The sequence below is a fragment of the Epinephelus fuscoguttatus genome, linkage group LG17 (assembly GCF_011397635.1).
Source record: "Epinephelus fuscoguttatus linkage group LG17, E.fuscoguttatus.final_Chr_v1".
Lineage (NCBI taxonomy): Eukaryota > Metazoa > Chordata > Actinopteri > Perciformes > Serranidae > Epinephelus > Epinephelus fuscoguttatus.
The window spans coordinates 9,458,813-9,485,565 of NC_064768.1; the positions used below are offsets into that span (position 1 = coordinate 9,458,813).

A 26,753-nucleotide genomic window follows, 5' to 3' on the forward strand; every position below is an offset into this window, starting at 1 on the left:
TACGAGACGGGGGAAGTTTGGCTGAAATTAAAAAAAAGAAATGATAATTTCAGTTACAGTCAGAAATGCCAGAATATATAAATCCATTCCAGCCTTCTGATTAGTCCTTACTTTATTTACTTATCTCTTTTCTACTACATCATTGTAGTTTAGTCGTATTATTGTGACGGACAGGCTCTGAGCCTGACAGCACTTACTGTTGGTTGTATAAAATTGAGTTTCAGGGAACTGATGTTTGTTTCAATTCAATTCAAATGCAACCAGGATAAAAGCATCAACTGAAAGACCAAAATCAAAGAACTAGAAAAGCCAGTTAAACAGCACCTTTCCTCTTTTTGTAAACGATGAATCCAGTGGAAACAACGAGGACGAGAACAACCACTGCTGCAGTGATGGGGACGGTGATGTCACTGGGCTTCTCTGATAACAACAACAACAACAACAACAACAATGAAAAATGAGACTGGTACAAAAGCAGGTCAGAGCATCCATTCATCCATCCATTGTTGGGAATAGAATGATTTTATGTGTTTTACTATCAGTTGTGTTTCACTATATAAGTTTTAGATGTGTGAACAATGAGAATACTGAGATGATTTCAGCTGATCTGAATGTGTTTGCTTTGCAGAAGTGGAGAAGTACAGGAGAGGAAGAGACATGAAGTCTGAGGAGCACATACCGCAATGCTTAGATAATTAGTTTCATATATAGTAAAAAGAATAGAAAGTGATGTACAGATAGTAAGGTACAGCACGTGTAGGGAGTTGTGTTGTTCTCTTGTCTTTCAAAACAGTGTCGGCCTGCATTTGGTGGAACTTAAGCAGCGAAATCACAACGGTAGAACGGGGAAAATGGGGTTGGTATGACGTCACCGAGCTGAGAGGTCGGACTGGCACTGAGCTCCCGCTCCCATCGACCGTAATTTAAATTTTACCCACCACAGCCCGACATTTTTTTACACCTCGCTGATCGCCGTAAGACTTCCAACAATGCTTAACAATGCTCAGATCCACACAGCTAACTCAGGAAGTTACTGAGAGCATCGGCAAGTTATTAGAGGAGAAGCTGGCCACATTTACGAACACACTGGAAGTTTTGACAGCCCGGGTGGAAGGCAACAATAAAAGACTGGACGAAGCAGAGGGCCGAGTGTCCACACTGGAGGACATGCTAGCTACCACCGAAAACAAGCTCCGGGAAGTTGAGCAGAAACTACACATTCTCACTGAAAAAGCAGACGACATGGAGAACAGGTCGAGACGAGACAACATCAGGATTATTGGCTTGAAGGAGGGAGCCGAAGGTGAGCAACCTGTTGCTTTCTTTCAACGCTGGCAGCCGAAGATATTGAACTTGGAGACTAAACGGGGCATAATTAAAATCAACCGGGCGCACAGGGGGCTCGGTCCCGCTCGCGGTGACCGCCCCAGACCCGTCATCATCAAGCTACACAACTCCGGGGAGAAGCAGCGGATCATGGCAACACTCAGAGAGAGACGGCAGCTGACACATGAGGGGCAGAAACTGTACATTCAGCAGGATTTCTCAGCTGCAGTGAAGGAGAAGCGGCGCAGCTTCAACAAGGTGTGTGAACGTCTGATTGGACTGAACATCCGCTTCGTCATGCGGTTCCCCGCTGTCCTAAGCCTCACATACTTCGGAGAGAAACATGCTTTCCAGTCCCCCCGAGCTGCGCAGGAATTTGTGGACGGACTGATGTGAACTGTGCAAGGATTACCACTGGGTAAATACAGTATTTTTGTGATGAGATGTCACTTGGTGATTCCAGTTTGAATTACTGTATTAAAGTGTAAATTAAGCTGGGCATATTAAACTGGGAAAATGTTTAACTAAAACAGCCATACTGTACATACAGGATAGGTTAGGGCTGCAACAGGCGGTGATGTTAACTTGAAAGGTTAGACATTGAATTAAGCTTGGTCTGTTAAAATAAATAAATATGTGTGTATATATATATATATATATATTTATATATATACTAGGGGAAAAAAAACAACAACAAAAAAAAAAAAAAAAAAAAAAAAAAGGGGATGTCTGTAATTTAGAGCTGTGGCTACACTGGCTAGAGCATCATGACCCCTGAGGACAGGGGGTCAGAATTCTTATTATTATTGTTAGGCTCTAAAGGGATGTGAATCTGGGTCATGGGGGCGGGAGTTTCTTGAAGAGACTGAGGTTGTTGCTCTTCTTCGGGGTTACCTGCGCTCTCAGCGTCATACAACCTACTTGTAACTGTTACAAATCTGGTTATTATGGTTGTGTTTTTTTTATTGTTCTTTCTTAGACCTGTTGAGGTGTATTTCAGTGTTCAATGCCCGTTGTTCAGAGGCAGATTTGTTGCTCACAGTGCTCCGAAACGTAAGACTACCTACTTGCCACCAAAATACCCTGTCTTATATACTTATATATATTCTGTCACTGCTCACAACCTCAAGCGTAATATGGCTTTTGCATTATTGGTTTATTTTATTTTCATCTAACAACCATGAGTGATATTAAGATTATTTCTTTAAATGTCAAGGGGGTCGGCCATGTAGTTAAAAGACAGAAGATTATCTCTTTATTAAAGAAAGAGAATGCTCAAATTGCCCTCCTACAAGAAACACATTTGACAGATTCAGAACACATTAAACTAAGGAGGGGTTGGGTAGGTCAGGTGTTCTACTCATCTTACAACTCACATAGTAGAGGAGTAGCCATTCTCATCCACAAGAAGTTACAGTTCACTTTGGAAGAGATTATTAAGGATGATGAGGGACATTTTGTTATCATCTCAGGCTTCCTTTTTGGGGAGTGAATCCTTATTGGCTCTATTTATGGCCCTAACGCATTCGAGCCTTCTTTCTTTTCTAGGCTGCTGGCAGCAGCATCCTCACATTTAACCCCCTTCACATTATTCAGAGGAGACTTTAACTGCGTTCAGGATGCTAGTGTTGACCAATCTCCATCTAAACCGGCTTTTACATCAAAAAAGGCAGCAAGGCTGAAGGAGCTAGGTGCAGATCTAGGTCTCTTTGACGTTTGGAGAATTATAAACCCGACAGCAAAAGACTTCACTTTTTACTCGCACCCCCACCAATCTCTATCAAGAATTGATTATTTTCTAGTGTCTAGAGAGGTAGTAGACAGAGTCAAAGCATGCTCAATTGGAATATGTACATTATCAGATCATAACCCGGTGTTTATGACAATATCCCCCCCCATCCCAATCCCTCGTCACGCCATTGGAGACTTAATAGCTCACTATTGAGTAGCCCCCCATTTGTGATCTTTCTGGAGAAACAATGGGAACTTTTTATGGCAACAAATAACACACCAGGTATAAATCCCTCCCTGCTATGGGAAACTGCTAAGGCATTTATCAGAGGGTCGATTATATCTTACACAGCAGCTCATAAGAGGGAAACAATCAGGAAGCAATTGGAGTTGGAACAGTCAATCCAAGATTTAGAGAAAAAGTTTAAAGAGTCTCCATCTAAATATAATCTTAAAAATTTAGAAGCAGCAAGATCGGCGCTTAATCAACTCTTAACAAGCAAAGCAAAGGCGTCTATCCTATATGCCAGACAGAGGCTTTATGAACACGGCAATAAGCCTGGCCGCTTTCTTGCCCGCCTGGCAAAGGGCAGAAATGCCATTAATTTAATATCATCACTTAAAGATAGTAATGGTGAAAAATTTCATGAATCAAAAAAAATTAACAATATCATGAGACAGTTCTACCACAAGTTATATTCCTCCGAATGCAACACATCAGATGAACTAAGAAAATCCTTCCTGGATCAAATTAGTCTCCCCTCTCTTACAGAAGAACAACGGAAGCTCCTGAATAGAGAGGTTACCAGGGAAGAGATCCTGGATGCTATTCGCTCACTTCAGAGTGGGAAAGCGCCAGGGCCAGATGGCTATGGGCCTGAATATTATAAAAAAAATGAGTGGAGTTGTGGTGGGCCCTCTGACCGATATGTTTCTGGACTCCTTTAGAAATGGATGTCTCCCTCCCTCTCTAAATTTAGCCAATATCTCTTTAATACTGAAGAAAAATAAACCTCCAGAAGAATGTGGTTCTTATAGGCCTGTCAGTCTTATAAATGTAGACAGCAAGATACTTTCTAAAGTATTAGCCAGAAGATTGGAGAATTGTTTACCTTTACTTATAAATGATGATCAGACGGGCTTTATCAGAGGGAGGTTATCGTGCTCTAATGTGAGAAGACTTCTTAATGTAGTACAGTACTCCACAGAAACGCAGCACCGGGCATTAGCTATATCATTGGACGCGGAAAAAGCGTTCGACAGGGTGGAGTGGGGGTTTATGTGGGATGTCTTGAGCAGGTTTGGATTAGGAGAGGAGTTTATAAATTGGATAAAACTTATTTATCATTCACCAGAGGCCTGTGTCTTAACTAATGGGATGCGTTCTTCTCCTTCCCGCTAGGCAGAGGGACAAGACAGGGCTGCCCGCTCTCCCCCTCCTTTTGCCCTTACTTTAGAACCATTAGCAGAACGATCAGGAATAGTAAGGAAATACACAGTGTTACTTTAGGCAAGACCACGCATAAGATAGCACTATATGCTGATGATGTTTTACTTTTTCTTACAAGGCCTGAGGTATCAGTCCTGGCCATTCTGTCAATTATCAATTTATTTGGCTCCATATCTGGCTATAAAGTAAATTACACAAAATCTGAAGCCATGCCCCTGGGAAATTATGGTAGCACAGGCTTGGACACAAATTTTCCATTCAGATGGGCCACTTCAGGCTTTGTTTATCTTGGTGTTAAAGTGTCACCTAATGTGGAGGACCTGAGGAGACTTAATTTTGTGCCTACAATCAGAACAGTTAAGAATGACCTTGAGAGATGGCATGACCTTCCTCTCCTGGATGGGCAGAATTAGTCTCATTAAGATGAACATGCTACCCAGGTTGCTTTACCCTTTGCAGATGTTGCCATTATGGATTCCTAGGAGGGTTATTTCAGATCTAGAAAAAGCCTTTTCACAATTTATCTGGCACAATAAAAAACCCAGAATTAAAATTAAGACTCTACAACTACCAGTGGAACGAGGGGGGTTAGCCCTACCCAATTTGAGATATTATAACTGGGCCTGCCACACCCGGATAGTTTGGGACTGGCTCCAATCTCATTTAAAATCTGAAGTGAATATCGATGAATGGTTCTCCTCCCCCTACTCTATGTTGAGTAAACTCACTAGTTACGGAAAAAAGAGGTCGCCGCACATTAAGCGCAATCCTGTTGTCTACAACACTTTCAGAGTCTGGCGAGACCTTACAAAGTATTTTGGGGAAGATGTTTCATCTCTTGCATTAACACCTGTAACCAGAAATGAGGAGTTTGTCCCAGGAATTAATAATAGTTTATTTGATAGCTGGCATAAGAAAGGCATCAAGCTCATATGGGATGTATACCAGGGCAATACACTAATGTCCTTTCAACAGCTTCAACACAAATACAACATTGCATCTGAACACTTTTTTGGGTATCTCCAACTCCGTAGTTTTATTATGTCAAATGTGAAAAACTTCCACACAGGCACTCCCTCTGCCAGTGATATAGATTTATTTGTACTGAACCGAAAAGAAGCAAGACATTTTCTCTCTCATTCTTACTCGCTGCTCTACTCCTTAGATACATCAGATATAAGGAAAGTGATACAGAAGTGGGAACGAGATCTGGGGGGGGAATTTATTGAAGATGACTGGCATGAAGCAATTGTCTCTGCCAAAACCACATTTATTTGCAACCGAATGAGAGAAACCCAGTTCAAAATACTCCATAGATCCCACATAACACCATTCATTCTTAACAAGATGGACAACCAGATCTCTCCTCTTTGCATCAAATGTAAAATGTCTGTTGGTACATACATTCACTATTTCTGGGAATGTCATTTGATTGCAAGGTTTTGGAGTAATGTGGCCCAGGAGCTGAGTAAGATTTTTTCACTTAAAGTTAGAAAGGATTCTGGCCTCTTCATATTAAGTTTGCCTTCAAAAACATTATCTTTGAGTCGAACAGATTTCAAACTTTGTGACAAACTTCTGTTTCTGGCCAGGAGATGTATTTTAAAGCAGTGGATAAGTGACAAACCTCCAACTGTCACACAATGGTACCAAGAGGCATATAAAGTCTTACCCCTGGAAAGACTTACTGCACGAATGAAAGGGGATGATAATTGGTTTGAAGGAACATGGTCGGCCTTTTTGAAGTATTTACCCCCACTCCTCCGTGATACTGTAAACAAGGGGAAATATGCTTTAGACTGGAATACTTCCACTGGATGATTTATGCTATCATATTGGTTATTGCCAGTCTCTAATTCACTGCTTCTGTTTTAGTTTTAATTTTATTTGACTACCATATACTCAGGTATACTGTGTACATATATATATTTCTTTTATTTTATTATTATGTTTTTGTTTTTTTGTTGTTTTTTTTTAATTTTTTGTTTTCACTGCATGTGGATAGGAGAGGGCACGATGTGCTTAGTGTCTACGGTGTTTTCTGATTTGTGGGGGAGGGGTGACCGTGGGCTGCGGTGATTGGGTATGGATGGTGTCGTGTTTTTCTTTATGTGTCAATGTCTGCGTGAACACAGGGAGCACTTGTATGTTATGTTATGTTGTGTTTTGTTTGAAAAAAACCCAATAAAATCTATTTGAAAAAAAAAAAAAAAAAAAAAAGAAAGGGGAAAATAAGTCCGCTGGGAAATGAGGGAGTGGCTGCAGCTGTTGAACTGACCTCAGAGCAATTGCAGCGGTATGAGGGGGCGGAGGAAGCCTCCCCTCACAAATCCTTGGCAGTCCACGCAAAACATCAAGCTAAAGACTTAGGCCCTATGTGTAAAAAACATTATTCACAGATGGATGTTGTTTTAGACATCCAACGGAGGGACTCAAAGCAGCATATGCAGTGGTAAGACAGACAGAGACAGGGTTTGAGGAAGTGATTACAGAAAGTGTGACAGGAAAAGAATCATCTCAATTGACTGAACTCCAAGCAATGATTGCAGCATTAGAATGGTCAGAAGGGAAAAGAGTGAACATCTACACAGGCTCTGCCTATGTCGTAGGAGCGATCCATGTGGAAATGACACAGTGGATCAGATCTGGCTTTTTAACAGCAGCAAAGACCCCCATTAAGCATGAGAAGGACATGAGGAGACTACGGGAGGCTCTGATGAAGCCGACACAGGTAGGAGTGATTAAGTGCAAGGGTCATGACAAAGCAGGGACAGTTGTCTCCTGAGGGAATGACGCAGCAGATGTGGCAGCCAAAGGAAAGGCAGGATACAGTCAGCAGTATGTAATGCTACAAACAGAGAGAACAGCGCATGACCTCCTGCCGCCCTGTGATGTAAATATGTTAATAGCAGAGCAGCAGAAAGCCTCTCCAGAGGAGCTTACAGTCTGGAAAGAGAGAGGAGCAGTGAGAACAGAGGGTGTGTGGAGGTCTCCGGACGGAAGACCAGTGTTACCCCCAGGGCTGATGAGATCAGTCCTCCAGGAGGCTCACGGGTGACTCATTGTGGAAAGATGCAAATGGTGCGAGGTCTCACTCATTGGTGGCACCCTTTTCTGCCAGCCATGATTGAGAATCACATCAGAGAATGTAAAATATGTACAGAATACAATGTTAGACCCACGGTGAAACCACATCAGGGGAGATTTCCTCCCCAAACTCCCAGGTCAAGAGGTCATTATTGACTATACAGACATGCTAGAGAGAGTGGGAGGATACAGGTATCTTCTGGTGGCAGTGGATGCATACACTGGTTGGCCAGAAGCCATACCTGCCAAATCACAGGATGCAAAGATAGTAATCAAATTTCTGATAAATCAATATATCCCCAGGCATGGGTTCCCCAAACGAATTAGATCTGATAACGGGACTCACTTCAAAAACAAAGACCTACAGCAGGTAGAGAATGCATTGGGGCCAAAACACACATTTGGCACAGTCTATCATCCTCAGTCACAGGGCAGAGTGGAAAGAATGAACCAGTCTATTAAGGGAAAAATAGGCAAGATTTGTGCCCAGACTAAAATTACTTGGATGGATGCGCTACCCCTAGCTCTAATGTCAATCAGGAGCTCTGTTAACTCACTGACAGGTTTTACTCCATATGAGCTGAAAACAGGGCAACAGTTCCCGGGACCGGGAGCTGGGATTCAAACTACAGAAGAGGAAGAAAGTCCTCTAAAATATAAACCGTATTATGACCAACTAACAGCACTGGTGTCAGCTTTCTCCAAACAGGTGACAGCAGCTCGGGAGGGAGCAGAAGGGAAAGACCCCCCAACATCAGAGTGGGTCCTGCTCAAGGTGATTAAAAGAAAGTGGTCGGAACATAGGTGGACTGGCCCCTACAAAGTCATGGAACGGACGTCCCACGCCATCAAACTCCAGGGAAAAGGTGACACATGGTATCACTGGAGTCAGTGTGCAGTGGCAGAGACACCTGCCCGAACACTGGAAGACATAAGAGACAATAAAGACTAAAAAAAAAAAAAAACAACTCACTCACACCTACATTTACCTTTTTTATATTTTGAGTCTTCCCCCAGAGACAAAGCCACAAAGCAACCACGAAACCGAACCAAAAGAAGTGCGGGAACAGGCAGACCTTCCGACAGCTGCATAGATAAGTATGTTGGCATCACATTGAACTATACGAGGGGAACAGCCATGGGATTTAAATTTGACCTGTGTTCTGTGATAAACTGTGGAGATAAAACTCTCCATTTATCCCTGCCATCTACCTGGACCGGCACGTGCACACTGGTCCAACTGGCAGTGCCTCTCTTAGGGCTGAGGGACACCCAGGCCAGTTCTAGCAGAAAGAAAAGAGACATGTTTGACATTGGCTCTGACTCCACCACGTATATAGACGCCATAGGCGTTCCTCGCGGGGTTCCAGATCAATATAAATTGGCTGACCAGGTAGCTGCGGGTTTTGAAAACCTGCCCATAATATCTGCTCTGTTCTCCATCACTCCTAACAAGAATGTTGACAGAATTAATTATGTTCATTACAATGTTCTCAGATTGGCTAACAGCACCAGAGATGCAGTTGGGGGACTCTCGGAGCAGTTGGCGGCCACCTCCCTAATGACAATCCAGAACCAAATTGCCTTAGATATGCTTTTGGCGGAGAAAGGGGGTGTCTGCTCTATGTTCCAGGATCCCTGCTGCACTTTCATCCCAAATAACACAGCTCCAGATGGGTCAGTCACTAAAGCACTGGAAGGGCTACGTACACTGTCCGAAGAGATGCATGAGCATTCAGGTATCGATGACCCCATAGGCAGAGTGTTCAAACAATGGTTTGGTAAGTGGAAGAATCTAGTGGTATCGGTATTTTTGTCTCTGGTGGGAATGCTCGGGGTGTTAGCATTGTGTGGCTGTTGTTGCATCCCATGCATCAAGTCTCTCTGTGAAAGGATCATAGTGTCAGCAGTGGAGAGAAAACATCCACAACCCCCACCGTATCAGATGACTCAAATGGAGACGGCCACCCTATTGGGGGAACCGCCGACAGATTCAGATTCAGATTCAGATTCAGAAGACAAAGTATGAGTGGTCTCATGTGTATGAGACCAAAAGGGGGAGTTATAACTTTTTGTTTTTGAGAAAAACAAAAAGTTACAGTAATTAAAAGACCTGAAAGGGGGTGGGGACCTGGGTGCATTGGTGCTTAAGGGTAATGGCCTCATCTATATGAGGCCAAAAGGGGGACTGTTGGAATATAATGATTTTAATGTGTTTGCTATTTGAACTTTAGGTAATGGCTTGATGTTAAATAGTGTGATGAGTTCGGCTAATCAAAATGTGCTTGCTTTGCAGAAGTGGAGAAGTACAGGAGAGGAAGAGACATGGAGGCAGATGAGTGCATATCGCAATGCTTAGATAATTAGCTCCATATACAGTAAAAAGAACAGAACTGATGTACAGATAGTAGAGTACTGCAGGTGGAGGGAAGTGTTGTTGTTCTTTTGTCTCACAAAACAGGAACCATGCCCCATCCGTCATCAGGAAGGAGTCAGCTTAACATGAGGTGGGGGCATGGTGCAGCAGAGAAGGAAATGGAACAACCAATGAGAAGAGGACGACGCCTTGCGTGCACAATGACTCATGACTCATACACTTAAACATGCTGGGTCAGGGAGAGATAGTCAGACTTTGTGAACTGACACACTTGTTGCTTGTCAGGGACCGACAGAAAGACCCAGAGCTCTGTAATTTTATTCCTTTACAGCTTAATAAAACTGCATTGACTAAGACCGAATATCTTCTCCTATTGCTTCATTTACGAACACGCAGGACTGAGCTCACACATACATGAGAGGAAAGTAGGATGAGACTCTTAGTCCAACACCCCCTACATTTCTTTGTTTATTTTTTTAAAGATATTTTTTTGGGCATGTTTTGCCTTTAATCGACAGGACAATGAAGCGTGAAGGGGGGAGAGAGAGAGGAAGAGACATGCAGCAAAGGGCCACAGGCTGGACCCGAGCCCGGGCCGGCGCGGCAACAGCCCTGTACGTGGGGCACCAGCTCCACCACTAAGCCCCACACACACACACACACACATTTGGACACAAGAGAAACACACCACACCTACATACATGAAAGACTAGGATATTAACAGGTTTTAGATATGCACAAATATCGCAACATCGATCTTTTTCAGAAGGTGTTTGAAGGAATGGAAGAGGAGGCTGTGTGCGTCCAACAAGCCCGCCACCTGTGGAAAACTCTGAAAGAATCTTATACTGATGCCAAGAAAATGGCACAAGTGACAGCTGTTTCCCTTTTCCATATCTGACATGATCAACAACATATTAAGGCATGTTAATAGGAGTATATGCATGTAGAAGTCATTATGTCATGTTAATGGAGGCTTACATTGTGACATGTTAACAAAGAATTCTTTTCACTATATTACTGGTTTGTTCCATTTTTTTTAAACGTCTTTGTCGTTTTATACAGTCGTATCGCACATGACACTGCCCCCAAAATCTCCAGTGGTACTGCTCTTTCATCGGCACCTGTAAGCTTTAACAAAACATGTACAAACACAGACAAAACGAAGGCAGGGTACAGACAGAAGGCTCTATCCGTGTCTGTGTATGTTTCTAATATTGAGCAGAAATGAGCCCAAGGAGTAGTGTCTGTAGTGGAAACACTAAAAAGATCTAACGTTTATGTCCATGTTGTACAAGTTCTAAAGGGAACAGACAGTGTCTGGTGGAAATGTGGCTATATGCACATCTGATGCCTGTTAGACTAGGAATCAACAGTGGAAGAAATATTTAGATCCTTTTCTTAAGTAAAAGTGTCATTGTGTGGAGCAGGTGGACCCCAGCGCAGGAGACTGCAGGCAACAGGAACTTAAATGAAACACTTTTATTTCAAGGGTTGAGCAGGAAAACACAAAACTGATCACATAAGAAAAGCAAGAAGAGAACAACAGGCTCCTCTGAAATGTACTGAAGAAGAAATATGACGTAGCAGGAAACAGAAATTCTCACGTAAACTACAGGTACCTCAGAATTGCACTTAAGTACAGTCCAGAAACAGATACATTGTTTGCATATGAAAGTTTAATAATAAGTCAACTATGAAGTCTAGTAAGTGTTGGTCAGTTACTCAATCTGTCCTTTTGTGAATCTGTCACAACAGGCTACTGCTGAAGATTAGAGGATGACTCCAGTGAAGTTATTGTGGCATCAAAATTTGTTTTCTTTTTTAAAGAGCACTTGATTCTTATTGCACGCCTTTTTTAAAAAATATATTTTGTATCAAAATGTGTAATGTGTATTTATGAATGAAGCTTTGAGAACGTCAGAGGAGAAGTCAGACTGTTGAAGTGTGAATTTATTGTTCACACCAAAGTTCACTGAAGTGACAGTGACTATGTTTACATGTACAAAATATTCTGTTTGTTTTTTTTTTTGCTTATTCTGAAAAAGACAATATTTCTGTTTATAGAGCGAAATCAAACAGAACTTCATGTGCTTCTTCTTTAGCTTCCACTTTAGTTTGGTGTGGTGATGCCAGCATTACTACACAGCAGTGGAAGTGAATGGAAAAATGCACAAGTGATGACAGTGAGCATAAGACTGACTGAATGTGGAAAAACTGAGACATAGTGTTGAAGTTGCACTTACTTTCCTTAAGACATGTCAGACTGCTCATCATTTGGAGGTGTTGTTATTTATAGGTTATTGTGCAATGGTTTAACTGCTCCGGCTCACTGGGGATCTAATTGGGCTGCATGTGACCAATGAACTTACATGAATTTTACACTGCTGGTTTAAAATGTACTGAAAGATTAGACAGTGTGTCCACAAAACATCTGACTTGCGCCAAAGTTTGACTAATAATTTTAAAATCTTATTCATAATTCAGAAGATGTAACGTTTACCTTTTCTGATGAAAAGAAAAAACATTTCAATGGACAGCACTGGACATTTGGAAATTTTCTTTTTTTTCTTCTTTTGCAAACTTAGGAGGAAAATTCCAATTTTCAGAAATACCCATGTACAGTATGTGTCAGTGGTGTCATAGGAATGGCGGGAGGGGAGGTGGATGGGTGCAATAAACCCTGGATGTTCACCTGGGAGCCCGCTGTTCACTTTACATGTAAATGTTACTAAACCATGATGTTTTTTGGGGTTTTTTTTACATTTCACCATCAGTTACTGCTTTTGTAAACGTAAGTTGTAAAACGTGGTGTTTTACCTACGCCATAAATTTATTTTGTTTAAGACAGTATATATATGTATATACATATATATATATGTATATATGTGTGTGTGTGTGTGTGTGTGTGTATATTATATCACACCAACAAAGTCCTGATGAAACAGATAAATGATATCATGAGATGCTTTAAAGTTAATTGTTGCTTTGTGTCATGACTGTAATCTTACAGAGGAAAAACAGTTTGAACTGAGATTTGAAAGCAAGCTTTCAATGGCTTTATTATATAAAGGTTTGTTGTAGGAAGCTTAAGGTGATGTTTAACTGGAGATGTGAATAGTCACAGCAATTACTGCTTTGCCCTACCATTAGAAGTAATTCATTGTGTGCAGAATGAGTCTGTGAATCAAGTTTCTGGACTCAGTCTTTCGGAGAGCTCAGAGCCGTTTTCAGGAGCTGTAAGACAAAAGACACTGTTATTCCACTCATCCTGCACTGAACTGCCTTCAACAAACAGCTGCTACTGTTGTATATAAAGTTTGTGTTTTATGTGTCTGCAAACTACGGATATGATCCATTTTGTTTGTTTCATATGCATGCTGTTGTTTATACTAAATGTGTATGAGCTCCCATCAGGAGGAGGATGGGATGGGTGTTGTGACACCTAGGATGGCTGCCACAGACCACTGTTCAAGACCAACGTAAGTGGATATTTTGTTAACGAGACGGCGTGACATTTCCAGCCGTGTTTACATTGACCAAACTGGGTATTTCAAGCAAAAATATGATGTTTTCCTAACCCTAACTAAGTGGTTTTTGTGCTTAAACCTAACCATACATTAACCACAGAGTTGTCACAGCTGAAATGTAAAGAAACGTTGCAGACATGTACAATGACAAAGTTCATTCTGGTGAATAGGTTAATGTCAGATAAAATAGCATAAAAACAAAGTCTACTTACAGCGTGAAGATTGTGCTTCTGCAGAGAGGAAGAAGAGACGACAAATCATTTTAGTTGTCACCTTTTCCCCACTGACTCTGATCCCCCTTTTTTATCTATTTAACTCAAGTTAAATAGATATCTTTTATTTTTCTACCCTCTGTCTAATCATCATCATGCTAAAAGTATTTCTGTTGGTTGCTTCATAACAGTGATTGATGCCCTTTTTTTTTTACCTTTTAACCCATAGTGGAAAAAAAAAATAAACCACTTAAAAAAAACTCACTTTTCTTCTTTTTGCATACGATGAATCCAGTGGCAGTGGTGACGATGAGAGCAAGAACAGCCACTGCGGCAGTGATGGGAATGGTCGGGTCAGAAGGCTTCACTGTTAAACCAAAACAAGAACATGTCCAAGACCATATAGCCATAGCAGGTTAGAGCAGAAGTACATCCATCCATCCATTTATTAATACCTACTGTACACATGTTCATCTACAAAACTAATTGAACACTTAATGATCACAGTACAGTAACACCCAGTGAGTTAACCTTAACTGGTGCAAATGAAAGTGACAACAGGTTCAATGGAGAGGCAAAAGCAAGACAACCCCTAAAAAAGCAGTGGCTTTACATGTGGTGGCCACAGACAGTTGCTCTTTCCTTATCCTTCCTCACTGAGTCTTCTCTCATTTTGTGTTCTGCTAGTGTCCTTGTTACTACTGGCAGCATTAGGCGGTACCTGCAGCCCAATCAGGTTGCACAGGTAGTCCAGCTCCTCCAGAGTGGCACATCCGTATGTGCGGTTGCAAGAAGGTCTGCTGTGTCTCCCAGCACAGTCTCAAGAGCATGGAGGAGATACCAGCAGACCGGCCATTACACAAGGAGAGCTCGACTGGCATCACCACAGAACACCAGAATTGTCAGGTCCGCCACTGGTGTCCCGTTCTCTTCACAGATGAGAGCAGGTTCACACTGAGCACGTGACAGGTGTAAAAGAGTCTTGAGATGCCATGGTGAATGTTTTGCTGTCTGTAACATAATCCAGTATGACCGGTTTTGGTAGTGGGTCAGTGATGGTCTGGGGAGGCATATCTTTGGAGGGTCCCACACACCTCCAAGTCATAGCCCTTACTGCTGTACCGGGATGAAATCCTCAGAGCGATTGTCAGACCTTATGCTGGTGCAGTGGGCCCTGGGTTCCTCCTGGTGCAGGACAATGCCCGGCCTCATGTGGCCCGAGTGTCGAGGCAGTTCCTGGATGATGAAGGCATTGATGCCATTGACTGGCCCTCTTGTTCCCCTGACCTTAATCCAATTGAGCACCTTTGGGACGTTATGTATGGGTGCATCTGACACAGACTGTCCAGGAGCTCACTGATGCCCTGATCCAGGTCTGGGAGGAGATCCCCCAGGACATCATCCGTCGACTCATCAGGAGCATGGCCACACTCATCAGTTCATATAGGCATGCGGGGGCCACACACACCACTGAGTCACATTATGAGTTGCTCTGATAAAATTCACACAAGTTGGATCAGCCTGTGAATGTATTTTTTTGTACTTTGATTTCCAGTGTGACTTTAAATCCAGCTGTCAATGTCAAACCATTGTTTGGTTTCCATTGGCCGCTGTTCCGTAATTTTGTTCTCAACAAATTAAACACTGTTCATTAGTCAAGATTTTCAACTTGAATCATTTGTTCATCAAGATCTGATGTGTGATTTAAGTGTTCCCTTAATTTTTTGAGCAGTGTAGTTGTGATCTCATTACATGTGATGTTGGTTTAATCTACAACAGTTTGTATGCATTGGTTTGACACTGAAATTAAACAAAAGCTAAAAAAAAGACTGATGAATGTCAAACTGAGCTGGATGACAAAAGCTAAACCAACATAAATCTCTTGTCTCGAGCTCCATGGAGTGAGAAATGGAAGAAGTTATTCCACTTGCTTCATCTGCTCTATGAAAAAGTATAGTTTGCAATCTGTAACTTATTATCAGGTTAGCGACAGAGGGAGCCAGCTTGCTAACTGGCAGTTAAGGGTATTGCTTCTGTGTCTCCTCCAGCATGAAAAAGGTGAATAATCAATGAATAATGAACTGCAGGACAACTGAAGTCAATTAAATGTATCCTTTTCACATCTGTCACTCCTGATCTCACTCTTACCCATGTTGGTCCTGATCACTGCTTTGTCCAGTGTGGTGACGATGTGGTCCTTCACACCAGAGAGATGAAACACACAGTCGTACCTCCTCCAGTCTTCAGGTGGGACTGATGAAAGGTTCAGGTCAACACTCTTCTGGAAGGATCCATCGTGGTTGGGGAGGATCTCTCCGAGCTCCACGTCCTCATGAATCTCCTCTCCATCTTTCCTCCAGAACATCATGGCTCTGTCAGGGTAGAAACCTGTAGCGTGGCAGCTGACTGGAGAGGAGGGAGACTTCTGGAGGAGAGACACTGAGGGAAGGTCTGCAGACAGAGAGAAGCAAATAAAGACATATGTGAGTTCTACCTTTTTTTGCACAGTACATTTCAATGCTTGTGTAGTGTCTGACGTGCCACATGTTATGTGATGACCGGGGTCTTATATGATTAGTTAGGGGCCCAGGTTAAGATTTTATTATGGCTCAGGTCAAGGATAGATAAGCTAGGTGAAAGGTTGGATTCCATCTAAATTGTCTCTCTGTCACTTGTCACATTTTGTCTCAAAGTTCACAAAACAACTGAACCCTATATAGGCAGAGTACTTGGAGCTGTTATTCAGAGTAGTTCATATTGGCTTCGAACTCTCTCTCAGGCAATCTAGATGCTTGATAGATGCTGTACTTCTTGTAATAAACCTTTCTATATACAAGCAAGACGGTGTCAGCGGAGTGTCCTTCATCACCTTCACATTATCGCTATTTAATAAACGACACTTGTTCATACCAGTGGAAAATAATTGTTGCTGGTCAATCTAAAACTGATCTCAATCAACAACAGAAGGTGTGAAAATTCTTCTGGGCAAAATAAATGAATAAGTAAGTATTCAACAACCCATCAGCTACACCTACCTTAGCTACCTCCACACTGTCTGTGTACAGACAGAAAAAGGAATTACAGCACCACTTAAAGAACTCACTACAGTCAGAGAAGAAGGATCCGCCTGTTTTTGTGGATTACAGCAAAGCAGTTCATAGCAATGTTCAATGAAACAGCAATATGTCTATTCTAAAACACTGTAAACTCACTTAACTCATGCTAACTGTGCACTAACTATCACAGTCTCAGCTTTGATGGACAGAAATGTCGGAGCACTCCAACATGTCAGTCTCTGCTGATTGATGAGAGCTAAATCAAACTTTACTGCCACAGAAAAAAGTCAAACAGAAGTTAATGTCAGACAGTTTGGAGTGAAAATACAACAGCAGTTCATTCTGAGAAGGTTGTATGAACATTGTTATGTTAATGAAACTACATCAGGTCATGTGATTCTACCTTTTCTCTGCAGAGAGCTATTTCCAAAGGCCACATAAGTCTTCAGCCACTCAGGACAAATATTAGTTAAGTAGTTTTCATGGTGTTTTAGTCTGTCTTTGTCAGCATCCCATGTCAGTTTGGTGACGACAGCCTGTGGTTTCAGAGCGACCCATGTCAGTGTCTTCAGGTCCAATGACATGAAGTCTTCTCCATCATAACCATACTGCACAAAACCCTTAACCTCTCCAGTCTCATCATCCCACTCACAGCCATTCAGCCTCTGGAAAATGTGGATATCTGAGAAACAGAGTCTGTAATTAACAGTGATGTACAGATGATACCTCCAGTGGAAAGATGATCTTAAACATATTGTACATTGTGTGATGCTCTGCTATCCTCCCAGTCTTGTGGTGGGTCACTTTACTTTACAGCTAAGATACAGAGCACTTTAACAGTAAGAATGAAATACAAGATGTACCTCCACTTTGGTTGAAGTGCTGCTTCAAGTCGTCCATCCAGGCTTTGTAGGTGTGTGGCAGGATCTCAAAACAGTATTGAGTGTACCACTCCAAATGCTGCGGATTGTTTTCAAATGCTGTTTTCATCCAGTCCTGTTTTGGTTGTAATATCTTTGTATCGGTGTCGCAGTAACCAGCTAGAATGTCATCAACCATTGTAGTACCCACAAGCTGTGGGAAGTTTGGGACTCCAGAAGATGCAGTGACGAAAAACTTCAAGGAGTGTTTTACTGCAGGACAAATGAGGTACATTCATATTAAATATACACATCATCATCACCTTCATCATAAATATGATATATGTGGCAGGCCCATGCACAGATATTTTTGGGGGCAGGTGCTCATGTAAAACAAAAGGGGCACCTCTCTGATAATTATTAATTAAAAAATAAAGTTATTTACAGTAACATATTTTGCTTACTTACATATTTTTTAATTTATTTGAATCCATATACAGTGCTGCAGACAAGGGTGTCATTTGATTGAAACATTGCTGGGGGCACATATTAAGTGGGGGGAGGTTTTAGGGGTCTCAAACACTTAATTTCCTGTGTTCCGGTAATGTTTTCTGCATTGATTTATGGTGGAAATGTATTTATTTATGCAAAACAAAACAAAATTCAGGTGGCAGGCGACAATTCAAAATAAAAAATATGATAGAATATAAGACAGTCACACTCTCAGGCATTCTGTACTGCTTTCAAATATTTATTCTCCTGCAGATCAACTAGTCTTATTTCATATTGTGTGCTGAGTCAACTCATTTTACTGTGTGTAAATGACGGAGCGTGCTCTGCAGAGAGGTTTCAGTGGTTCTGGATGTACAGAGTAGAAACTGCTCTGACACAGCGACACACTGAGGATGATTTCTGCCTCAAAGTTTTTGAATATGAAGTTAACAGAGTGCTGAAGAGAAAAGACTCTGTTGAGGTAGTAGTTTGGTTTATTTACATCAAATTCAGCTTCTTACAAACATGGTTCTTTTCCTTAGGCTTATATTGTTTTATTATATTTTTTATTTTTTGTTGTTGTTACATTCCCATCAGAACCCTTTAATTTAACCTGCGATCCATCTAAATGCTTTATTTCCTGTTGGTTCAGAAATAAGAATAAATTCATGTTTTTTAAAATTCAATCCACCCCCCCCCCCCCCCACACACACACACACACAATGCATTGTAAACAGCAAAGTTTTGAATTTACTTCAAATATTGATAAAGAATCCTAGAGAACAGGCGCCTGCAGGGACTGCACCTTTGGGCTCCTCCTCTCCTCTCTGTGCTCTTAGCACAAGGCATGTGCAGCAACAAGCCGCATTTCAGATTTGTTTTTATATAAATAAGAGCCACAGTGTGGGAGATCATAGCATTATTTTGACTGGAGTTTTGGTTTTTATAGACATGTGGAAGTGAGAAAGTAATTTGGTGTTTTACTCTGCTCATTGTGGCTAAATATTATATTAGAAAAAGAAACAAACAAAATGTCTCACAAAAAAGGGCACTTTGGCTACCTGGTCAGAGGGCAAAAGGGCAGGTGCATGAGAACCACCTGGGGTCTATGTGTGCATGTGCCTGATATTCATTGTGGTCAACTTTAAACTTTTAGTCTTACTCAATTCTAAAGTACTGTAGAAGTAAAAGTAAAACTAAACAAGTGTGTCCTGGAGCTACGCAGGAACAAAATACAATCAAAATACAGAGCCCAGTGGAAAGTGAAGCAAATATTCACAGTGTGATCTCACCTGATGACGACACGTGACACAAGAGAAGCAGCAAAAGTAGATTTTTCATCTTGTTTTGATGAAGAAGTGGTAGCTGTTTGTTCCGCATTTTCTTGGCAGTTGGCACTGGGAGGAGGGAGTAGGCTCGCTCGAGATGAACTGCTCTCGCCTGGAAAGTAGACGAGAGCAGGCGGCTGCAGCAGGGGCGGTGACAAAAAGCTGCGGTGAAGTCGGACAGTTTCCCGACAGTTTCCAGCAGCCTTCAGTCCGTGCAGGAAGTCACAGACACACTGACATCCTGTCTGGAATGATGTCAATTCATTAAAAAAGTGATCAGACCCATAGAGTGGATTCGCCTAATGTGGGACACTTAAGCTTAAGCAGGTATAGGTCTTCCCCTTGCAAAAGAAAGTTAATGTAACTGTGGGCTCACACAAGCTGTGATATCACATGATCAAAATTACATGACATCTGAAATGTCCAATCATTTATTGGGGCAGGGCAGCCTTCAAACAGGAAGCACTCTGTGTGAAGACCACCAAGAGGTTAGTGACATAGTGTTCAGACAAAGTTGATATTAAGGGCATACATTTCTTAAAAAAACAACAATATTTTCAATTGTTTATCAGAATGTGTTTGTAATATGTTTATGCATCACAAAATATCCTAATGTGGTGTAAATATTCTTAATATTTAGAATTTCAATCAAAATTCCCACTGTCCCACTTTAGGAAACATGTCTCCCTAAAGTGGGACAGGATGGTTTGCCTAATGTGGGACAGCTCCAAATGTGCTTCTGTTAGGCAAAACTGTGTGTAGCTGAATATACTGAGCAATAGCAATGGTTGTTTACATGATTTTATTGTTATAAAGCATTATTTTGGATATTTTAAATAAAGAGCAAACGTTTTTCAATAACTGGGAGATGCTGTATCATTGTATCAAATGCTAAAATGGTTTAGGAGTTTTTTGTTTCTAACTTTAGACTTTTTTAATAATGTTCATGATAAATGTTTAACATTATTGATTAATTAAATGGAATGTATTTCAGATCACAGTGGCAAAGGCGAGTAAGGCAGGGAGATGAAATGAGGGAAAGAAAGAAAGAAGGGAAAGAAAGCTGAACCACTGGAGGGAAGACAGAATGAGGGGAGCCATAGCAGAGTTCAGGGAGATTGCTGGGGCTGGTGGAGTCCCACAACTGAGGTTGCAGGGCCTGGAATGGCCCAAAATCCATGCTACAACTCAGGGATAAAGGTGTGTAGGCGTGTAGACTACTATGGAATAAAACATGGAGCACTATTACAGCCCTATCTATTTTGTTGCTGTTGTTTGATTTGCCATTAACAGCAATAACATTAAAGGTCATTTTAGTAAACAGACACGTTTGAAAATTAGCATTTATTATGTGAATTAAGATGACTTTTAAACAGACCTTTCAGTGTCCCACATTAGGGAAATGACTGTCCCACATTAGGAAATGCTGACTGCCCGAGACAACTTGGCAATCAGAATTTTGACATGTATAGCATTTCTTTTAGGAATGTAATATCAGTATTTTTTCTTTTGATTTTATTAGATCACAACCTGGGGATTTCAGAATGGTACTGAATGTATATTGAAAGTGTTTGCTTCATATCGCAGTATAGACCAGAAGTCTGAATTGTAAAAAATGTCCCACATTAGGTGAATTCACCCTATATCAGTTTGTTTTCAGTCTCCAGTTGTTTTAATTATGATAGATTAACCCTTAGATGCATCAATGGGGTCAAAAATGACCCCAGGGGTTGTTTTTCTTCATTATCTATGGAATTAAAAGTTTTTATCATTTCATATTCCAGGTATTCCTCATAAAACATGTTTTTGACATGAGGCCATTTGCATTTTTTTTTATTTATTTATTTTTTTAAATTATATACATTTTAAGAAATTGTTGTTTTTGTATCACTACCCCACTCTTCCATAAGTGGTTCAAAAATGACCCCAAGCATTTCCTATGGAATATCAAGGGTTAGACCTAGGAATCTTTGATTCTTATCGACTGTGACTGTCAGGTATACATTTACTGTTGCACTTACACATCTAATGCCAGCAGTCTCACCACCCAGGAGGATTTTTATACAGCAACAGACATGTTAGTATTATATTCGTTTTATATCTTGGAATACATATGACGTTATAAAATATGAACTTATTTTCCACATCCATGACTTTTGTGTGATAAAGTATAGTATTATTGTCATCAAATTAGCCCACTTTGTAGTGTAGTGAGCTAACACTAGCTAGTAGGCACTAGTTAGCTAACTACTATGTAATGTTAGTACTGTAATGTTAGCTAGCTAACATTACTGCATTTGTTGTGTAGAGATGAGCAGCCTTACTATGATATTTATAGCTTCCTTGTAATAAAATCTTACCATTATTGTGTGTGTGCTTGCGCGCATGTAATAGGTAGCCTATTATGCTATTATTGATTATTCAATGATGTCATTAGTAAGTGTGTGTGTGTGTGTGTGTGTGTGTGTGTGTGTGTGTAGTCCATTACTGCATTCGTTGTGTAGAGATAAGCAGACTTACTATATTTATGGGGCGCCGGTGGCTTAGTGGTAGAGCAGGCGCCCCACGTACAAGGCTGTTGCCGCAGCGGCCCGGGTTCGACTCCAGCCTGTGGCCCTTTGCTGCATGTCACTCCCTCTCTCTCTACCCCCTTCACACTTGTCTGTCCTATACATTAAAGGCTAAAAAGCCCCAAAATATATATATATAAAAAAAAGACTTACTATATTTATAGCTTCCTTCCCGTTAGGTAGCCTATTATACTATTACTGATTATTCAATGATGTCATTAGTTGTCAAAATGTTAATAAAAAGTGATAAATGAACATGTCAAACATGAAATCATTCTTTTGTTGACCAAAATATAATACAAATCATCATCTTTAACCAAAATTAAAGAAATTGCTTAAGTTTATCACATAAAACGCATTGATTCTAAGTGGGGTCATTTTTGACCCCACTTATGGAAGAGTGTAGGTATTGGTAGGTCATGCATCCAAGGGTTAATTTATTAAAATGCTTTACAGGTGATCTGTAGTTTATGTTCATGGTTTATCCTCCATTTGACGTGAATTCTCCTGTAAATCAGCATCATATCAGTTTGACCTGTCCCCTCAACTACACAGGTTGAATAAACTGTGTTTGACTATAAGGTTCATATTTTATACAAGACAACAGCTTTCATTAAGGCTCAGTCAGATACAGTCAGGGCTTCACATCTGTACAGATGTTAGTTTAAGAATCCTCACATCCCACTGACCACAAGTCTCTGTGTTGCTATATGCTTCAATAATTAAAACAGCCCAGTGTTAATATACAGTAGACTCTGTATAGTTTATGATGAATGTATTCAGTCTGTGATGACTACACTTCACTATCAGTCACACAACATGTTTTCTGTTCACAGAATAAACCTTCAAATCAGACAAATACAATCTTAATCTCTAAAATTCTACAAAAAAATCTGCTGTTGCATTAAAAGGAAAAAAAGGAAGGAGCAGACAGAAAAACAATGCACAGACTGTAGAGATGCAAATTTACCTCAATGATCAAAGCAAACAAGGAAATAGGCAGGTATAAGGTTCTCTTTTAAAGTGAAAAGAAATAATGGTATGTATGAATAGTTGTTTTAATATGTGTTATTACTAAAATTATCTGCCATCAGTGTTCATTTTGTTGATGAATACACTGACAACAAATATTTGCCAACAACCTTTTTCTCATGACAAAGATGATACACTGAGGAGCTAAAAGAAAGCTAAAATCTAGGACAAACTGTATGTGTTATTTTCACTGACGATACAAGACGGTACACTAAAATGTTGAGCTATGCTAACCATGAGCCACATGCTAACATGCTGACGTATTGCGGTAAGCGAGTTGTGTCATTTCCGGTGTTTCTGTGACAGCGTCTCTGTACTGCTCTGGTGAATTCCACTTGCCTGCTTTCTCACCTCAGTTGCTTTAACGCTGCTTTTATGTCTACTTCAAGTCATAACCCACACTGGTTCTGTTTAAGCACCTATAGCTCTCCTCCTTTCTGCGACTTTCTCGCTAATCTCTTAGCTGTTGTTTGCACGCTCTTAGCCTTGTTAGCTACATTAGCTTAGCCATGGCTTCTCCTTCTCCTGCTCTTTCTTGCCCGGTGTGTCAAATGTTCAGTTATGCCTCTGCCTCCTTTAGCGACAGTGGTAATTGTAACAAGTGTAGCTTATTTGCTGCGTTGGAGGCGAGGCTTAGTGAATTAGAAGCGCGGCTCCGCACCATGGAAAACCATTCAGCAGCTGCGGTAGTTAGCCAGTCCCCTGTAGCCGGTGCGGAGCCACATAGCATAGCCTTAGCCTCTGCTAACTGTCCTCCGGTAACTCCCGTTCAGCCGGGAGGTTGGGTTACGGTTCGCCAGAAGCACAGCTCCAAGCCGAAGCCCACGGCTCACCACCAGCCTGTTCACGTTTCCAACCGCTTTTCCCCACTCAGCGACACACCCGCTGAGGATAAAACTCTGGTTATTGGCAGCTCTATTCTGAGAAACGTGAAGTTAGCAACACCAACGGCCATAGTCAAATGTATCCCTGGGGCCAGAGCGGGCAACATTGAATCAAATTTAAAGCTGCTGGCTAAAGCTAAACGTAGATTCAGTAAGATTGTTATTCACGTCGGCGGCAATGACACCCGGTTACGCCAATCGGAGGTCACTAAAATTAATATTGCTTCGGTGTGTGAATATGCAAAAACGATGTCGGACTCCGTAGTTTTCTCTGGACCCCTCCCAAATCTGACCACTGATGACATGTTTAGCCGCATGTCATCATTTAATCGCTGGCTGTCCAGGTGGTGTCCAGCAAACAATGTGGGTTTTGTTAATAATTGGCAAACTTTCTGGGGAAAACCTGGTCTTATTAGGAGAGACGGCATTCATCCCACTTTGGATGGAGCTGCTCTCATTTCTAGGAACCTGGCAAACTTTATTAGTAATTTAAATCCCTGACAACCCAGAGTTAAGACCAGGACTCGGAGACGCAGTCCTATACACCTCTCTGAGCTTCTAGTTCAGTTACCCAGCCATAGTTTTAATAGTTTTATACAAACGGTGTCTGTCCCCCGACCGCCTAAATTATCTAAATCTAAAATTAAACAAAGAGGAGTTGTGCATAACAACCTCATAAAAATTAAAACCTCTTCTGTGACAGAAAGACAAAACAGGAGAATTAAATGCGGACTGTTGAATATCAGGTCTCTATCGTCTAAAGCAGTGTTAGTAAACAAATTAATATCAGATAATCATATTGATTTACTCAGTCTCACTGAAACCTGGCTGTGTCAAGATGAATATGTCAGTCTAAATGAGTCCACTCCTCCCAGTCATAATAATACCCACATTCCTCGAGGCAGCGGCCGAGGAGGGGGAGTTGCAGCCATTTTTAACTCTAGCCTGTTAATCAGCCCTAAATCTAAACTAGATTATAATTCATTTGAAAGCCTCGTTCTTAGTCTTTTACATCCGACCTGGAAAACCTCGCAGCCACTTTTATTTGTTATAGTGTACCGTGCTCCTGGCCCGTATTCTGAATTTTTATCTGAATTCTCAGAGTTTTTATCCAGTTTAGTTCTTAAATCAGATAAAGTTATTATTGTAGGCGATTTTAACATTCATGTCGACGTTGATAATGACTCCCTGGCTACCGCGTTTATCTCATTATTAGACTCCATTGGCTTCAGTCAGGGTGTACATGAACCCACTCACTGTTTTAACCATACCCTCGATCTAGTTCTGACATATGGAATTGAAATTGATAACCTAAAAGTCTTTCCACAGAATCCCTCGCTATCGGATCATTATCTGATTACTTTTGATTTCTTTTTACTCGATTACACGCCACTCAGCAACAGTTACTATACTAGATGTTTATCAGATAGTGCTGTCGCAAAACTTAAGGAAAAGATTACTTCGTCGTTAAATTCAATACCAATACCTTCAGTAACAGAGGTTTCCCGTGCCGACTTTAACCTCTCCCGAATTGATCATTTTGTTGATAGCACCGTAGGCTCGCTACGAACAACGCTCGACTCTGTAGCTCCTCTTAAAAAGAAGTTAAAAAAAACAAAGAAAGTTCGCTCCTTGGTATAACTGTCAAACCCGTAAGTTAAAACAAATATCGCGAAAATTTGAAAGGAATTGGCGATTAACCAAACTGGAAGAATCTCGTTTAATCTGGACAGACAGTCTCAAAATTTATAAGAGGGGCCTCCGCAATGCCAGAGCAAACTATTACTCAGCTCTAATAGAAGACAATAAGAACAACCCCAGGTTTCTTTTCAGCACTGTAGCCAGGCTGACTGAGAGTCAGAGCTCTATTGAGCCTTGTATTCCTTTAGCCCTTAGCAGTAATGATTTTATGAGCTTTTTTAATGACAAAATTCTAACTATTAGAGGCAAAATTCATGACCTCTTGCCCTCAGATAGTACCTAGAAGAATTGACTGCAGTGATTTCTTCATCCAAATCATCAACGTGTCTCTTAGACCCCATCCCAACTAGGCTACTTAAGGAGGTCTTTCCTTTAGTTAACACTCATATATTAGATATGATCAATATATCCTTATTAACAGGCTATGTACCACAGTCTTTTAAGATAGCTGTAATTAAACCTCTACTAAAAAAGCCCACCCTGGATCCAGAGGTGTTAGCCAATTATAGACCAATATCTAATCTTCCCTTTATGTCAAAGATCCTTGAGAAAGTAGTCGCAGACCAGCTGTGTGATTTTCTCCATGATAATAATCTATTTGAGGAATTTCAGTCAGGATTTAGAGTGCATCATAGCACTGAGACAGCTCTAGTTAAAATTACAAATGACCTTCTGATTGCTTCAGACAAAGGACTCGTCTCTGTACTTGTTTTATTAGATCTTAGTGCGGCGTTTGACACAATTGACCATCAAATTCTACTGCAGAGACTGGATCACTTAATTGGCTTAAAAGGTTCAGCACTAAGCTGGTTTAAATCTTATTTATCTGATCGTTATCAATTTGTTGACGTTCGCAATGAACCATCCTTACGTACTAAAGTTTGTTTTGGAGTTCCACAAGGTTCTGTGCTCGGACCAATCCTGTTTACTCTATATATGCTTCCTTTAGGTAACATCATTAGAAATCACTCTATAAATTTCCATTGTTATGCGGATGATACTCAGTTGTATTTATCAATGAAGCCAGAAGAAAGCAATCAATTAACTAAACTCCATAATTGCCTTAAAGACATAAAAACTTGGATGAGCACCAATTTCCTGATGTTAAATTCAGACA

The 26,753-nt window shown here is 40.9% G+C and overlaps 1 protein-coding gene across 8 annotated transcripts in view; it reads right to left on the reverse strand.

The window, feature by feature from the left end:
• LOC125905331 (major histocompatibility complex class I-related gene protein-like) overlaps positions 1-19,937 on the reverse strand; it is a 106,307-nt gene extending 86,370 nt beyond the window's left edge. The window contains exons 1-9 of one of the 8 annotated variants that reach the window (XR_007451638.1): positions 19,414-19,823; positions 17,633-17,902; positions 17,173-17,451; positions 15,862-16,164; positions 13,979-14,080; positions 13,714-13,731; positions 13,119-13,208; positions 325-420; positions 4-21 (exon numbers count right to left, since the gene is read on the reverse strand). Coding sequence is in view for 5 of the 8 variants with exons in the window: in XM_049603266.1 (XP_049459223.1) it covers positions 13,159-13,208; positions 13,714-13,731; positions 13,979-14,080; positions 15,862-16,164; positions 17,173-17,451; positions 17,633-17,902; positions 19,414-19,501 (1,110 nt within the window). In the remaining 3 variants the exon portion in view is untranslated. Of the gene's footprint in view, positions 1-3; positions 22-324; positions 421-11,438; positions 13,209-13,713; positions 13,732-13,978; positions 14,081-15,861; positions 16,165-17,172; positions 17,452-17,632; positions 17,903-19,413 lie in introns of those variants that run through there. The other 7 variants (XR_007451639.1, XR_007451637.1, XM_049603266.1 and 4 more) reach the window with 7 other exon arrangements.
• Between the last annotated feature and the right edge of the window lie 6,816 nt (positions 19,938-26,753).